General features: G+C 44.3%; 4 protein-coding genes across 4 annotated transcripts; 2 read left to right on the forward strand and 2 right to left on the reverse strand.

The window, feature by feature from the left end:
* Positions 1-149: 149 nt before the first annotated feature.
* On the forward strand, positions 150-2,899 carry VTP21DRAFT_7500 (uncharacterized protein; the record flags this gene model as incomplete). The annotated part of the gene is made up of 10 exons (XM_069398249.1): positions 150-290; positions 363-465; positions 526-605; positions 671-1,182; positions 1,239-1,704; positions 1,786-2,050; positions 2,122-2,210; positions 2,280-2,393; positions 2,452-2,706; positions 2,780-2,899. The coding sequence occupies 10 exons, from the start codon at positions 150-152 to the stop codon at positions 2,897-2,899; spliced, it is 2,145 nt and encodes a 714-aa protein (XP_069246498.1).
* A 404-nt stretch (positions 2,900-3,303) lies between these two features.
* On the reverse strand, positions 3,304-6,095 carry VTP21DRAFT_7501 (uncharacterized protein; the record flags this gene model as incomplete). The annotated part of the gene is made up of 11 exons (XM_069398250.1): positions 3,304-3,506; positions 3,619-3,815; positions 3,889-3,988; positions 4,061-4,244; positions 4,313-4,454; positions 4,524-4,681; positions 4,745-4,882; positions 4,965-5,092; positions 5,155-5,362; positions 5,427-5,473; positions 5,531-6,095. 11 exons carry the CDS (start codon positions 6,093-6,095, stop codon positions 3,304-3,306), a joined length of 2,070 nt encoding a protein of 689 aa, XP_069246499.1.
* Positions 6,096-6,389: 294 nt separating this feature from the next.
* VTP21DRAFT_7502 (uncharacterized protein) lies at positions 6,390-7,352 on the reverse strand (the record flags this gene model as incomplete). The annotated part of the gene is made up of 2 exons (XM_069398251.1): positions 6,390-7,063; positions 7,142-7,352. The coding sequence occupies 2 exons, from the start codon at positions 7,350-7,352 to the stop codon at positions 6,390-6,392; spliced, it is 885 nt and encodes a 294-aa protein (XP_069246500.1).
* A 4,877-nt stretch (positions 7,353-12,229) lies between these two features.
* On the forward strand, positions 12,230-16,354 carry VTP21DRAFT_7503 (uncharacterized protein; the record flags this gene model as incomplete). The annotated part of the gene is made up of 6 exons (XM_069398252.1): positions 12,230-12,303; positions 12,369-12,471; positions 12,542-14,036; positions 14,103-14,260; positions 14,330-14,968; positions 15,044-16,354. The coding sequence occupies 6 exons, from the start codon at positions 12,230-12,232 to the stop codon at positions 16,352-16,354; spliced, it is 3,780 nt and encodes a 1,259-aa protein (XP_069246501.1).
* Between the last annotated feature and the right edge of the window lie 874 nt (positions 16,355-17,228).

A 17,228-nucleotide genomic window follows, 5' to 3' on the forward strand; every position in this document is an offset into this window, starting at 1 on the left:
CCAGAGCACAGAATTTTGTGTATCTTGGGGAGACCCAAAGAGTTAGGACAGGAGAAGAGTTTAAATAAGACTCAGGGTTTGGGCTCTCTGCTTCTGTCCGATTCCTCACTCATTTACACTCATTAAGTTTGTTGGCAAGTTCAGCTTCAATGGTAGAATACCAGAGCACTCGAGCAGGCAGACTGACGCGCAAAGGATACCTGGCCGTGGTGTCCATGTTGGCGCTGTCTGCGCTCTCCAGAGTTGAAGCACGAGCTATTCCTGTTCTGCAGCCTCGTCAAGCGCCTCAGGTATAAAGCTCGTTCTATTTGGTAAATGAAGTAAAAAGCTGTACTAAGGCACCATATGCCTCTCTTTTGAAGCCCGCAGTGTGCGATTCTCCACAGTGCCAGGAGCTTGCAGCCTCCTACAAATCTTTCATGGATCCCGCGGTCAATCCCTGTGAAGATTTCTATGCTTTCACCTGTATTTATTAACGAGTTCATATTTGCTAAAAATCCTGAAATACTAAGGTTTACTAATTAGGCGGCGGTTTCATTAAGACGGCCACACCGATGCTGACAGAAAAGGTGCCCTTAATCCAACCAGGCGACAATTCGACTGATGTGAGAATGACTAATTCGATCCTTGGGGTTACTAACTAGTTGATACAATCCCTCTTCTTTTAAAGAAATTCATCGAAGATCTGGTGACCGGGAAGTTTAACCCCTCTAATCCCGTTAACGGTTGGCCTGGAGTTACCATAGACAAGGCTGATGAGGATTTGCTTGGAAAACTGCGAGGGCTCTATAGCGCATGTATGAGTGACTCGCGAAAGACCACTAGTATTCGCCCACTCATCCCTGCCTTCCAACTTCTCGCTGGTGGGCCACTCGAGAATAGTCCCGAGCTTCTTGGAACCCTTTTCGGGAAGGCTTTCGCAGATTATCGAATATCCGGCTTCTTTAATTTGAATCCGACGGTTGATTTAACGACTGGAAATGTGATGCTTGGCGTTGCTATACCTAGATTTAGACTTGACCTTTCTCTACCGGGAGCCGAGAATACATTGCTGAAGTCTCTCGAAACGGCGTTCAAAGGGCTGATACCGCTCGTTCCCTCGCTTACTCAAGTCGATCCATCGGCTATCGCCAAAGAAGTCGTGGAGTTGGCGAAAAAAATAATGACCATTTCTGATTCTCTGTAAGTAGTTTTCCTCACGAAAATTTCTACCTGCCATCTTAATGTGTCTATGTTAGACCAAGACGCCCCAGAGAGGTTGATGTGTTCCATCCGATGACTCTTGGGGAACTCTCTTCCCTTGCTCCTACAGTGAACTGGGAAAATTTCCTCAAAGCCTATTTACCCCCTTCCGAGCCTCTCCCTTCGAAAATCAACGTCCTATTCCCAGAACAAATGCGCGCAGTCTCCTCGGTGGTGGCCAGCACTTCTCCCGCCGCTATTCGTTTCTACATGATATGGAGAACCATGCAGCTATACGTGGAGGATGTTATGCCTCAAACCATCAGCCAGAGTTATTGCGTAGACTTTGCCGACCAAGCACTACCCCAAATCACCGGTCGATATTACGTTCTTTACAACTCAAACAATGCGACTCGCACTGAGGTATTTTCTGCCATCTCGTTAATCCAGCAAAACTTCTTGGAGCGACTCAGCCAAATGACCTGGCTGGATGAGGGAACCCGTAAGAATGCTGCCGATAAGGTATGTTGTACTGACCCAACTCCTCTTCTCTTCTGCTATGCCCTTGCTGCAATTTATTAATTTGGCACTTTTCTTCTCCAGCTCAGTAAAATGCAAGAAACTGCCGTTGTCTCCGAACACGACCCAGAGACCCTCTCCGCGCAGAATATCGCGCAGTTTTATGCTAACTTCAACGTCACTAACGAACACTTGACCAACGTGATCAACTTAATGAAGTTCCACAATCATCTCTATTTGACCATGCTCAACAAGCCAATTGATCCCTTGTCTTGGAAGCTCGTGCCGAGTTTGCACGAACTCAACGCCTTCTATACTCCCAATTCAAATTCGATTGCTGTGCTTGCTGGTAAATACTTGATCTGATTATCCTATGGTATCAATCTGTATTAAACGACTATCTCATTCCAACCCCCTTAGCCACTATGAAGCATCCTCTATATGACCCTGTATATCCTGAATACATCAAATTCGGTGCACCTTACACCATTTTTGGCCACGAAATCATTGTATGAAGTGTTTTCTCCCAACCCATCCTATGCTTTGTTTCAATACTGAACTTTTATTTTCTGCATTAGCATGGTTATGATAACACTGGCAGATTGTACGACGGAGCAGGCCATTACAATAACTGGTGGTCCAACGAAGCAGTAGCTGCGTACAACGATAAAGCCAAGTGCTTTGTTGACCAAGTAAGCAGCTTTTCCTTTATTTTATACACTTAAACTTACGCATATCTTTACTCTACAGTACAACGAATACACCATTGGAACGGTTGAAAATCAGGTCTTCAAGGTGAACGGCACGCAAACCCTTGGCGAGAATATTGCAGACAATGGAGGGCTTGCTAGATCCTATGGTGCCTGGCTGAAACGGTTCCAGTCGGGCCAGGCGGATAATCGCTTGCTTCCAGGTCTGGAGAAGTACACTCCACAGCAAATGTTCTTCATTGCCTATGGGTATATGAACTGTGAGGCGTATCTCCCTAAGGCAGGAGTTTTGAGAGTAAGCATCCCTCCTAATTCATTAATACGTGATTGTATTTTTCCTAATGCTCTCCACTTATTTGTTGATGCAGTACTTCCCCAATGAACATAGTCCTAGCCAATGGCGAGTTCGTGGTGCTGTGAGGAACAGCGCCGAGTTTGCTCAGGCCTTTAGTTGCCCTGCTCCTCAGAATCGTTGCGAAATCTGGTGATCGAACTTGAAAAATGTTTTTATATTATTTATCCATCTCTGTAATCGCCTAATCAATATTTAATCTTTTCATCTGCTGATAATATTGCTCTATCTCGGCTAGACTTTTCTAATCAAATTATAATCTAATTTCAAAGAATACATACGATACTGCACCATTTATATTGCCAGTTTTTTTTTGTAGATTTGCCACCTTACATACTTTGAGGTGTACTTCAAGTTTAGATATGTATATCGTGATAAAGGCTACTAAAGGTGTCGTCTCCTCGGATGAGCAATAATTATATTGAAAAGACACAAATGCAAGTTATGGAAAATGAAAGCTGTTATATATCAACTGTATACATATAACGCTATCCATCAAAAATATAAGCATAAGATAGTGAATAAAAAAACAAAATATCTTTAGGCAATATCAATCGGCTCCTCCATTTTCATGGCGGCTATCATTTCTTCAGTCTCGATATTATTTTCCCTTAATACACCCGACTCTTTACCATCATGCTCTGATGAATCTGCGTTCCCAGCTTCTACATATTCCTCCATAATCTGTGCCTTCTCCTCTTCATCACGACAAGACTCGTATGTATATACCTTAACTCTTCCATCTAAAATAGGAGAGAATATATACATTATTAGTATAGAAGCACGTACGCATATATAGATACGAGCGTTGGTATTCGCCAATGATCGAAGCATTGTTCTGGTTTAGAAACTTACCATCCCCACTGGTGAATAAGAGTGGCCGATACGGGTGGAAGATGACGTCTCGCACCTCCAAATCTTCGTGATCCTTCAGAATTGCTGTCACGTCCCCGCTCTTCAAATTATAGATGAACACCTGTCCTTGAATGGTGGGCGCAGCTAGATAACGTCCGTTGGACGCGATCTTCATGAGCCAGGAGTTTGCATAATAACTGAAAAAAAATCGAAAAAAAAATCAAATAAGTAAATGGGGGTGAGAATTTCTTTTGCAACGGGTGAACTCACTCCGGATGCTTATACCGCATTAGTTCCTCTAGCTCAAACTTCCCTCCCAGCTCTGTTGGGTAAACAAGTTTATGTAATGTACATGTGTTGGGTGTGGATGCTAAAGTCAAAACAGGTCGTATTTGAATTAGCTTACACGAATTCTCGTCGGGCAGAAAATCCATTCACCTACATATTGTTCCATCTTCCAAGTCGCAGAGTTCTGCTCCTCTTGTCACGAAATAGGCGTGCCTGATACTCTCTTCGTTCGCGTCTGCGTCGGCGCCCACCTGATACTCGTCGTCAGCATCCAACCAGCGAATAAATTTACCGCAGTCACAGTACGAGGAATAGATCTCGGGGAAAGTTTGCATAATCTTCATAAGTAGAAAGATAGGTTATGGCTACATTGAAAAGCAATAGTGCTACCACTATAGCGACTCACATGTGCCTCCTCAAAATCGAATAAACAAATGTTTTCATCACAAGCTGCCAAGAAATATTTGTTGCCCGTCCCGGGGACGAAAGAGACGGTGAAGGCCATGCATGTGTAGCCGTCCTCCATCTTAGTTGAGCTAATCAACGTACTGTTACGAAGCGAAAAAATGGAGCAATTAATTTAGAGTATAGGATTTATCGATGGGTAAATCACTTACGTCCAGTCGCTCTTAACATGCCATTTGATGATATACCCATCCTGGCTGGTACTGATATAATAGTGCTCTCCTTTGAATACCACGCTCTTCACGCAGAGAATTTCTTCTGCGTGCCCTTCAAGTTGCGCAATGACTGACCCGGTCTCCAAATCGAAAATCTACTCAGGAGTTTTCCTACTAAATAACTCTGCTTCTCCAAAAAAAAATCTCTTCATTAGTACCTTCAACGGACAAGGCATGATATGATTATCATCGTCTTCAGCCGACCACCGGTGCCGATCTTTAAGCTTTCCACCCACTACCAAGAGCTCTTGCTCTGGAGTGAAACGTCCAACAAAAAATTCGTCAATGTTTTTTTCCTAAAAACAAGAATTTTGAACAGGAATAGGGAAAATTGGGATCTTAGTTTTGAAATAAAAAAAATACGAATCAGACACTTACGTTAGTATCTCTTAATTTTCGTAATAGTTTGAAGTCATTTTCAATATCCCAGATTTTGCAAGATCCCATATTGCAAAATGTAGCTAACATAGTACCATCTGGAGACAAGACCATGCCGGTTATCGGAGCTGAAAAATAAAAGTATTGAAATCACTATTATGTCATTGATGGACTTGAAAAACATTCTAACCTTGGTCTTCAATTGCGACAGGAAGAGTGGTAAGAGGATTGTCTTCATTAATATAGTCGATCATGCCGTGATTACTGTCTGCATGGAATGTCCAGAAAGAGTCAGGGCTCTCCGCAGCCAATTCCCTAACAACCTCGGGATCATATTGAGGAGCTGTGACAGTTTTTTTCCCCTTGGCTTTTGCCGTGTCTGCCACTTTTGGCTTTGCCTATTTCCAAGAAAAAAGATCTCGTTAAGGACTTTTCGCCACCAGAAGGCCATTCAATACTTACTACTCGCTTGACTTTTGTCGTTTTTTTCTCTTCGCCTTCGTCTTCTTCTTCGATCGATCATAAGGTTAGTCCACAGCCAACACTAGAAAGATGCAATTGCTTACCTTCATTAGCATCTGCATTTTTCTTTTTTCCTCTGCCTTTTGCCTTTCCTCGCCCTGTAGTTTTTGTTTTCTTCATATCCTCATCGCCATCCTCCTCTTCCTCCCCTTCTTCCTTTACTGTAGCTTTCCCACGCCGCTTTCCTTTCGCTTTAGCATTTGCTACCGTAGTAGTTTTCCCGGTCTTCTTTCGTCCTCGGGGTTTAGCCCCATTCTCTTCATCGATCTCCAAAATAGCTTCTTCCTCCGCCTCAATGTCTAGTTTGTGATCCTCGTCATCCACGAAATCCTCCTCTGCAGAATCCTCGAGCATGCTCACCGATCGCCGTGGACGGGCAGAGCGGCGTGATTCTGATTTATTAGTACCAAACGTAGAAAGTGTAGTGTTGCGCCGATTCGAAGGCATGTCTTCCTCATTCATTCCATTTTGTACGCGTCTCTTACGCTGTTCAAAGGCAAGAGTTTCGAGGTCTATGTCATCCGTCTGAATTCCAACACTAATAAGATTGTCAATCGCAGGCGTGTCATTCTGCGCTGCGCCGTTGGCGACTTCCGAGTCGTGGTCCATTATTTCTGTTTGGGCAGTTTGGCAATAGGAGAAAAACGCGAGTAAAAATAAAAAGAAATCGCGAACTTGGTCGCGTAATTAACTGCGCCACAAGTAGCTAGTGAGATTCAGGAGAGAAGATATGCTGAAAGGGGTTGGATCAAATATATATTATAATAAATATCCAGAATACAAAGCAATGAGAGGAAATAAAAGGGAAAAAAAACAACGGCAATGAAAATTGTCCGGTCATGAATAGTCTTTAGTTTTTGTTAATTTTCATTTTTTTTAATGAAAAACGATTATTATTATACATTAATCTAAGCGCCTCCGTTTGGCAGGGTCGGATACTAAATCGGCGAGCCGCGAGTCTTTTTCCACGACAAGTGAGCGAAGCCAGGTGACTTCCATCTCCAACTCCTTAACACGTTGCTCTAGGCCTTCTGCCTTGGCTGTCATTTCACGTGCGGTCCGCTCCAGTGCTTGCTCACGCATCTTCTTCTTGACACGGAAGCGTGCACTAGCAGCGGTGTTTCGCCGGCGCTTATCCTCTTCGGCAGCAATTTTGGCTGCAGTTTCAGGATCCACGGATGCCCGGGATCCGTCGGGAGAGACAAGTTCCATAGTCGAGAGATCAATGGTGGGGCGGGTGCGCTTTTGCCCAGAAGTCGCGTTAGTGTATCCATGGGCAGGTCGAGTCTGCGGTTCTGGGGAAGTGGGTGTAGACTGCGGGATGGAATCTTGCAGGACGTTGGGAAGGGCAGTGAGAGGAGCGGGAAGAATGGCTGGGTATGAGGAACCTCCGCGGTTAGGAGCAACCCAAGAAGAAGAGGTTGTTTGCTGGACTGGGGCTTGCTGTGGACTAGGGATAAATGTGGATAAGGTCGCTAAAAAGTTTTGGCCATTCCCCGTGGTGTTTGTAAACCCATCATGCGATTCGAGAAGAGTCTTTTGATCATCTATTGCTGGGGCGTGTGCAGAGGCAAGATCTAATAATGAGAGGGAAGAAAGAGATATGGTTAACCGATATCAAAGGCAAAGAAATTAGAGTAGTAAAATGGACATACCGAAGTCAAGGAACTCTAGGATATCTTGTTTGAATTCTTCCTCGGCTACTTTAGTGGGCTTTTCATGTACAGCATTGTCGAATGTAAATTGTGCGTTGGTCCAAAGTGAGAGCTCACGCTCCAAATCCTGTTCTGACATGGTAGGGGAGTCGTCTGGAGACAAAATGTTGAGGTTTGATACAAGCGAGTAGGGGTTGCTGGGGTTTGTCATTGCAAAGTCTTCGATACAAATGGCAGTTTTTTGCTATCTTTGCATGACTAGGCTGAAATAATTCAAGAGAAAGAATTGCCCAAAATCTGACGAACGCTGAAAAAAAAACATTTGGATTATTAATGTTGACCAATCAGTCTGTTTGTATTTACACGAGGAAAACAGATCCGCGATTGCCATATCAAGATTTTCCCATAGTGATAACTTGCACAACCCTAGGAATTCAGCAGGCTCTAACAGTTACACATTCCACTTCACCCCATCCATTTCAACTACGCTTTCTCCTAAACTACCTCGTTGAGCCATGGGCTCTCTCAACAGCAAGCGCACCCCAAAGGCCATGAGAATCCCATCCGCACATTGAAGAGCACAAAGGAGATAGAAGCTTAGGGACTGTCCCCGCACGGATCTTTTCGCATCAGCTTAATCGTCCAAAATGGAATAGAGTATGGATGGTAAATGCTTGATGGGTGGCTTGGACCACGGCATTTTAGTATAACTTTCTCTTATAGTTATTCTACACCTTGTTTTACAAATTGGTCTGATGATATAGGAGGGATAAGAGATTATCCATCAAACCAAATATGTATAATGCAGATACAAAGACCTGGCCTGCTATGCTCTAGCGTCTTTTAAAATCTGTGCGCTAAGATCGAATAGATAACAGATACCCACCGTCTTAAAAGCAAGGAAATCAACGGTTCATCTAAGAGCTAAAAATCGACCTAGCAAACCTGATTCACTCCAGAAATCTGAGTAGAATGTATTCAGCACCTCGGTGAGCATCCGATTGCATTCTACAAGTCCAGCTAATAGCGCCCAGAATACTGGTCATTTGAATAATCAAATCTCTCTCCGAATCATAGGTACAACAAGGCCTCCATCCTTGAAATCCACCATTGATTCAGAATTCAGTCCTAACTTGTATTCATTCCCAATCGCTCACTTACGCAGGAAGAAATTGGAACTAAGAAATTTCTTTGTTCGCTTCGCGTCATTTCAATTTTAAATGATTAAAATGATGGTGACGTTGCTATGAGATAGGAGCTGCCCCTATCTTTACTTATACTAGCCAGGGTCGAAAATGATCCGACTCATTACCCATCAATGCTTAACATGACAGACGTCCTTCATTTCTTCAAGCTGCTCAATACATATGAGAGGTTGAGAAATCGCAGCCTGTCCCTCAGCTGTTTTATTTAAGCTATAGCTTTGCGTCATCGACTTAGCAACCATAGCTTATATCAAAACTTTTCACTCTTAATCTTTAACAAAAAAATTGAGTGATGACTTTAATCAAAGCATTTGTAAGCTTGCTACAAATAACTCCAAACACTACTGATTACTTTATTAATCTAATTGGTGGCAACTGGACACTCGAGGCCAACGCTATTATTTACTCGTCGGTATTAGGATATAACTTGAATTATGCTTGAACTCATACTTGTGGAAATACTCTCTTAAACTTGATGGTCCACAGCAAGAGTATCTGAGTTTTCTACTCTCATAGAACAAAAGAAAATTTCATTTAGCAATCAAGCTTGAGTCAACGAATAACAATAAGTGTCAATCTTAAGTGTGTAATATGCATGCAATCATGCTTTTGAGGGGATATCATCAATTATATTCCACGGTAAAATACCAAAAAACTTGATCATATCAATAATGAGATACTGGTCGATGAGCATTCCAGGATCGTGGGGTTTCCAAGCGTTTATAATGCTCGGGTGCGACTATGACATCCTGCCCGAAAATGAACGTCCCAAATTTTTGGCATTAATAAGACATTGATCAATATGAAATTTCCTCTTAAATTAGAGATTTAGCCTCGTTTAATTTCAGGAGGCATCGAATTTTGGTTAAGTTTCGGCCGTTATGCATATTTACAAAGTCTCATTTCAGTTGCGTTTCAAATGGACAACAATGGATAGCTGCGGCCTTCACCCAGTTGATAAGAAACCTCTCGGAGTTATCCTGGTATATTTCGTATGGAAGTCTAACATACAATTAACCTTGCCGGGATCACCTCCAAAAACATTGAAGTAGTAATTAATCCGAGTTTTTTTATTATTTTCGTGGCTCCTTGCTATTATATTTATATTCATAACATGAATGATCTCGAATCGTGGCTACAATGGCAGTAGTGGCAGTTTTCTTCCGATGCCCCTCACCCATGTTGGGATCTCGGCTTAGCGGTAATGAGACTGGAGGTATCCGTATAAGATCGATTATGTTAGTAAGCAAGTCGCTTTTGCATTCTGCATAAATTTACGCGGTTTAAACCTCTCCAAGTGTATAACTAAACAACTTAACAATTAACAATTGCATGAATTTGCAAGTGTTCTTGATCACCTGGAAAATTTATCTTTTCAACAAGTTAGGAATGTAGGTTTACCTATTTGTATTTCTCGTGATACTAGAAAGATATAATCTACGGAATGATAGTGGTAACTAAACTGAATATATAGTTTGGCACATGTAATCGAGAAAACCCCAATAAAATTCGTAAGAGATCACCGGGAAAGGTTTGAAAAATATGCACGTACTTTCTTATTAGAAGTCTCTTACATAATATTGGTCTTAGGAAAATTGATTCTATAAATAAGCTCCTCTCTTTCGAAATATATTTATTTGTAAGCACGCATTTTCTGCTTAACATAGATAGATTCAACTAGCAAGTCCTAAACGAAAATTATTAAATTCTAAATGGAAGCAAAAGTTGCGCGAAATCTTCTGGCCTCCATCCAGGCGAGTTAATATGATTACGTTTTATAAAATAAAGAGAGTAAGTGGGCTCCCTCTTGTTCCCTAAATATTAGCTATATTTGAAGTTGATTGTATATAGTTTTAGCTTGGTAAATTCAATTTGAAGCTAAATCGTAGGCAGTTCATGAAATCAAACCGGGAAATTTTGACTAGATAATTTTCATTTGTTGACTGAGAAAATGGGTAAAAGTGTATAAGAGCAGAGAATTCCACCTTTACTTTTAGTGCTGTATTGTGAAAGAGCAAAAGGATATCAAAGTGGATTAGAGAAGTGGAGACAAACCAATCACAGCCAATAATTCTGACACGGTTAAAATGGACTCTCTTTGGGAATATATATAATGGGCTAAAGCATAATAGACATCAACTGCTAATTATGCCATTCATATCTACCCCTTGGATAACATGATATTAGAGAATTATTTGAATACGCATAAGACCTGAAACCTAATTCTGCCGCATGATGTTACAGACCACTGAAACCGGGTGTGTGTTCAATGGTGCTTCGGATCCAGGTCTCTCCACTTGTCACACTAGAAAGCCCTAAGGATGAATCAAGGGCAAACTAAGGATAAAGCTTGATTAACGCGAACAAATCTGACCGTTGTAATCGATCCAATTGCTCCCTATTAGTTAGTAGTTTTCTTCAATCAAGAAAAGGAGCCTTTTTAGATAAACCCCACGGTAACGACAGGAGAAACCTTGGTGAATTGTTTGATCTAATAAAATTTGAGTGACTATGTCCATGTTCACATTCACATTCGCGTTCGTGTTCGCATTTATTCGCACTGGATTCATGTAGCTACGCGGGATGCAAAGAGTATAACATAGTTTCGTTAATCATACCTGAACAGACAAGGTTTCGAAACTAGAGGCGAGATCATCTCTTCTTGATGATTCGCGATTAAGACAAATGACGAGCGGGGTGCAAGTTCTTAATATATTGAACAGCTTGCTTTATCGATTATCCTTTTTACGGTAGATAAAGCAAGCCTGTGAAAGGGTAAGCCATCTCCCTTTTTCACTTCCAGTTTGCGTTTGTTGAGCTTGAATCTTGGAAAAGAGGTCCAAGTTGTGGAATTAATAATTTAATAATCGTTTGTTTGTTGCGCGACGAGCTTTGAGGGTTTCTTTATGTGGGGTGCAAGATTCTCGACTTTTTCGACTTTGGACTGAGGTACAGTCTCGGCTACTCGATACAACCATAAGTGCAGATTTCTCCGACTAGGCATATCCTATTGACGCTCAAAGAAATGTCAAACAACAACACATTCGGCAAACTCTGCGTTTTGATTCAAAGGCCAGCCTTGCATAGGAGTACAGTGAAGCCCCTAAAAGATTTGATCTCTATGGGGAGTCAGTTTGGCCGAATCCATCCTCTCTTCGGATCTCTTTTGGATATGGAAAGAAATGGACTCCTTGTACCGGGGAAACCCTTCCTAGAAGCCGCATGTAGTATTCCGGCCAGCTAGTGCCCATTGCTACGCGATATGGGTTGGAATTAAGGAGGGTGGAGGGAGAGGCTGTAGCAATGGTTGTATACTTTTTTTATCTCAGTCGTGCTTAATTGTTTGAACATATCTCCCGAAAATGATCCTATCTGCGTCCAGTCATGAAATACGGCTCAAGTGTCATTCTCTTCCCGCCCAATGAAATTTGAATGGTAGTGTGGTGGCAATCTTCTCCATCAGTGACGACGTCACCAGGGGGGAGGGTTTGCTCTTTGTCAACTGCGAACCTGTCCCGCTTTTTTTATTCCCTTCCAATTTTAAGTATCATTGAACAGTTCTAGCCATTTTAATGTTGATGTGGTTTCATTGGCCTAGGCAAGAATAAGTCTTTTTCGCATGATACTTTTTCCCTTCCGTCTACTCTAAGTTATGCTAGATCTGTCTGGCCTACGCAATCTCTGCTGATATTTCTATTTTCTTTATTTTATTTTTTTCCCTCACCTTAATTTTTAAAAAAATACTCGCTTGATACAAAGTTGCCCCATTGGATCTTGGTGCGAACGCCTCTTGAAGTTCTAAATTTATCTCTTTCATATCCCTGTCCTCTATCTTTGGCAGTATTCAAATCGACCGTGTTGATCACAGAATAGTTTGCGCGATATGGCACAATCTATTGGGGGTGACTGGCGGGCCAATGTTCCGCAGGAGGAGCGCAATGAGGTTATCAATAAATTGTAAGTGCCACTGTAAGGCGGCTGTATCATTGAAGCTAATTCATTAACTGCTCTCTCCTCTCTAGAATGAAAAATCTCTATAGCTGCATCCACGGTAGGTCGGATGATCAAATTCGCAATCTCGCAAGTAATATTGAAGAAAAGAGCTACTATGGGTCTTCTAGCAAGGTGATTCTCATATTAATCTAAATTCCGACCCTCTCCATGAAGAAATGAGTACTCATTTTTTCGTTATTAGGAGGAGTACTTGAAGCGCTGCCTTGTCTTATTTCAAGCTTTACGAACCCGTCTACATCAAGAGCAGCAACAGCAGCAGCAGGATCAGCCGAGACCTGCAATGCAACAGATTCCGCAACAACAAGGTTTTTCTGCTCAAAATCTCCTCAATCTCAATCCACAACTTCGATTTAATCCTGCAGCCATGGCTTCGGTATTGCAGCAACAGCAGCAGCAGCAGCAGCAGCAACAGCAGCCTCCACAGCAACAGCAGCAGCAGCAGCAGCAACAACAACAGCAGCAACAGCCACAGCTCCTTCAGCAACCATCGACACAACAGCAACTCCAAAATTTAGTCGCTGCGTTGGTACAACAGCAACAACAGCAACAACAACAACCTCCTGCACAACCGCAGCAACAGCCTCAACCGCAAGCAGGGATGCAGCGGCCGCCGAATGCTGCAGGGCAGGCAGCTGGTCAATCCAACATGCAGGCTGGCATTCCTCCCGCCTTTCAACAGGCGCTACTAGCAAATATGTTCCAGGCACGGCCCGCCGGTCAGGCAGGGGCACCCACGCCACAACAGCTGCAGCAGCTTACCCCTGAGCAATTGGCCCTTTTCCGACGTGTCCAAATGGCTCAGGCTCAGCAGCGCCCAGATCAACAGCAGCAACAACGTCCACCCCAGCAACCGCAACAGCCACAACAGCCTCAAATGATGGCACAACCTCAGGCACAGCCGCAAGCACAAGCTCAAGGGCAGCCTCAGAATCAGATGCTCATGCAAATTTTGGCCAATCTCTCCCCCCAGCAACAACAGGCACTTTTTCAAAAATTGCAGCAGCAACAACAGCAGCAACAACAGCAGCAGCAACAGCAGGCGCCTCAACCTCAGGATCAGCAACAGCAACAGCAACAGCAGAATGCTGGGTGGAATCTCGATGCGTTGCATTCGTCGTTAGCCGGTACAAATGCCAACCAACTTCTCTCTGGCTTACCGCAAGGCCTAATTGGCCCACAAGGAGGTGGTGACCAAAACGCACTATCCCTCTCCGGCGCAAATATACAGCAAGCCTTCCTTGTACAGGATCAAAATGCTGGTCAGAATGTGGCCGCGAAGCAGCATCCGATGCAACAACAAATGCCTCCACAACGCCTCGGATCTTCAACACCTCAATCTCAACAACAGCAACTGCACCAGCAACTGCAAGCGGATGCCCAGCAGCAGCGGCGAATTGGCGCGAGCCAACAGCAACCCTCTCCACAACAATCCATTTCCCAAGCCCAAATTCCCCCACAATTAGGACAAATTGCAAGGGTAGGAGGTCAGCAGCCTCAAGCGCAATCTGTGCCTCAGCAGCCCCAGCAACAGCAGCAGCAGCAGCAGCAACAACAACAGCAAGCTGGACAACCGTTGATGATGCCTTCATCACAGATGATGGCGGCAGGTGCACAGCAACGCATGATTTCACAAAACACAATGGCGAGCATTGAGAGAGACTATTTGGCTTCTAGAGGTAATTTTGGTTTATATTTTTCGGGTGGCTTGGAGCAGCCAACTAAATATACGGTGAAATCCCTAGTGAAAACGAAGCCAAGAGAAGGCCTTTCTGACGAAGAGAAGGCAAAGATTCGAAAGTTAATGGCAGATATGAGCCCACTTTACCACAATGTTGAGGTATCACTCCCGATATTTGCACATGCTGCTAGTCGCGAAGTCCTCAAATATCTCATTATTATGGTAAGTAGATGGATTGTTCCTGTGGACAGATTTCTTTGTGGTTTCTCATCCTTCATTCTGCTTGCTTAGAAACACATGTACCAGGACCAGGTGGAAGCGTTTCAACGCGACGAATATCTTCTTACTGTCCAAAATGTGAATGGCCTTAAGGCACAATTCGAGCGCTACATTACATGGGTCAAAAACCAAATGAACGCGATGCAAGGAGGTGGACAACCACAGCAAGCGCCTTCCCTCACCGGAGTGGGATCTCCTCAGCAGCTTCACCAGGGCTTACTCCAACAGTCACTTCCAACGGGGCAGCCACAATCGCAGCCGCAGCCCAATCTGGCAGCACAGCAGTCTCTTTTGCAATCCATGGCTGGTGGCCAGCTTTCACAGCAGCTACAACAACAGCAGCCACAGCAGCAGCACGAACCATTACCCGATGCTTCGCCTATAGTAGGGGCGAAGCGACAGCTGCAGGATAAAAAGTCACCCCCCAATAAGAAATTAAAGAAATCCATTAGTGGACCTGGTGGAATTCCGCCCAAAGAGGAAGAGGTGATCTCTATAGCGGACTCTAGCCCTGTCGCGAGTGCGGCATTGCCCGTCGATGCACCTGGTGCTCAAATGATGGTGAGTGCTGGTGGGGGGATGGGGAATATCATGGCAGGATCGGCCGTCCCAGGTGTGCCTCCCGGTTCGCAAGTTCGCCCTCAAATGAGAGTGGGTGTTTTGTTTTAATTTTGTAAAAGATTTTTTGACATTTGAATTAATATTGATTTATTTTTTATCCTATAGCCGGGTACGCAGCCTGGGGGAATGCCGCAGCAGATGCAAGCACCTCCCAACGCTCAAAATACTCCTCCGTTTGCCGTGCAACAGGCAATCCAGCGACAATTGCAGACCAATCCACAATACCAAGGGCTGATCAAGAGCTTGCAACAGTGTCTAAAATTGAAGCAGGAGTTGCAGAATGGAGGGAATGCTTCTCAACCCAAGAACCACACCACTCTGCGCCTAGTGGAGAGCCAGATTGAACAAATTCAACAGCAGCTGCGGCTGATGCACGCGCATGTGTTCCGTTTGATCGGATCTACCGCCAACCCGTCATTGGCGTCGGCGGGTGGGCAACTAATGCAACAGCAGGCTTCACTACCTGCGGCATCCACCAGCACAGTAGGAGCTGTAGATCAGGCTGCCTTGGTTGCGGGACGAGCGCCTACACAGCAACTGCCCACTGCAAAGCCCGCCCAGTTACCAACTCAGCTACAAGTGCGACCCGGTATGCCGCGCCCACCTGCCGGCATGACCATTGGGCCCGGAGGAGCACCAATGACAAACGACGCAGCTCAAGCGATGCGAAATATTCCCACTGGTGTTCAAGGAATCGCATCCCAGCAGAACCAGTCGATGCCGCACCAACCCCACGCTCAGGTTGCCGCGGGAGCTACACCGAATGCTTCGCAAGTTTCGGGCGCCGTTCAGAAACCATTGACTAAACCGGATGGACGAGAAGGCATGGGCGAGGAGGTGATGGCCTCGACTTCCGGGGCCACCGCTGTGTCAGCGACCACTGTGGCCGCAACTGCCGCCGGAATACCGGTGCCAGCCGGCCCTTCTGGAAGAAAATCCCTGCCTATTGAGCCGCCTGTATCCACCAATCCTAAGGATCGAATCCAGGAGCTGCTGCTCGACGTATGCAAGCTCAATGAGCAGGGAGAGCCGGTGCGGGCTGCTTCCGACTTCAGCACCGCGATGAAATTCGGGTTCTCCGCCCTCGATGCCCGTATCCACGGTTCTAGCTTGGTGGGGCTGGGCGAGGAGAGATGGATGCGTGGAGAGGACGCTTGGCTCACTGAGCCGGCCTCGACCATGGTGGAGAGTGGAGGTGGTGAGAATGGGGTGGGCGCTGTGTTCCCCTCCCCTCCAGAGGAGAAGAAAGAGGCCCCCGAGAACTCGATCGCTTTGAATGCCGAACCCAAGGCCGAGGGGGTGGAAGACGGGCTCAAGAACGAGTCGGAGAGTATTCCAACCCCACCCCTGGATCTGGCCATCGGAGATCCTTTCGATCTTTTTGATGGAGAGGCGGAGGAGCTCTGGATGGCATGATAGATCCTTGTTACACCCGGTTGCTTTGTTTTTCTTCTTGTCCCTCATTACCTGATAGTTCAAAACTCTATTTATCTGTTTTATTTTTATGATCTTTATTTTCAGTTATCTTTTTGTTTTTTTTTTCTTTTTCTCCCTTGCCTCTCTCTCTCCAGAGTGGCCACATCTTGTCATAATCCTCTATATTCTGTGCACACCTTTTTTCGAGTTCCGAAAGAGTTCTTTTTTTTTTTAATTTACTCCGCCGTTGCAGTTCTTTTTTTTTTTACCAATATTATGTTGTTATCCTTTTAAAATGTCACGCACCAAATTTTAGGATCCACTAACCAAGAGACCCGAGCCATAATGATGTCTAACTGTCCCCTCAGCTTCCCCCTCCCCCTCCCCCCCCCCAAAAAAAAATGTAAAAGCAACCTTCCAGCCAAAAATAATTTTTTTTGCTACGGTTTGGGAGTGAATGAATTCAGAATACGGCTAGAGCTAGAGCCCATTCTAAGTAGCTGGTTCTCATCTTTCATTTTTCATTCTAGAGAAATACGGAGAAGATCTGGATGATTGTGAAATTTTCAGGCAAAATTATGGAGGAATTATCAGCCTTGATTGGTCAATAATTTTACTTATTTCTAATGATCCATAGCCAAAGTTTTAATCACTAGCTAATTAACCTATTTACTATGAGAATTTCAAACGTTGCTAACCCTTGGCAATAGGATTTAAGGTATCTCCGGAAAGTTTTGGGGGATCTTAATAACATTAAGATCCCCCAAAACTTTCCGGATGGATGCTAATGGAATATAATGCAATCATTTGTGCCATCGATTCACGCTAAATAGTTGGTAAGTAGCATTCACTACATTTCATGATAAATGCAGCG

The sequence above is a fragment of the Calcarisporiella thermophila genome (genome assembly GCF_041956535.1).
Source record: "Calcarisporiella thermophila strain CBS 279.70 unplaced genomic scaffold VTP21scaffold_30, whole genome shotgun sequence".
Lineage (NCBI taxonomy): Eukaryota > Fungi > Calcarisporiellomycota > Calcarisporiellomycetes > Calcarisporiellales > Calcarisporiellaceae > Calcarisporiella > Calcarisporiella thermophila.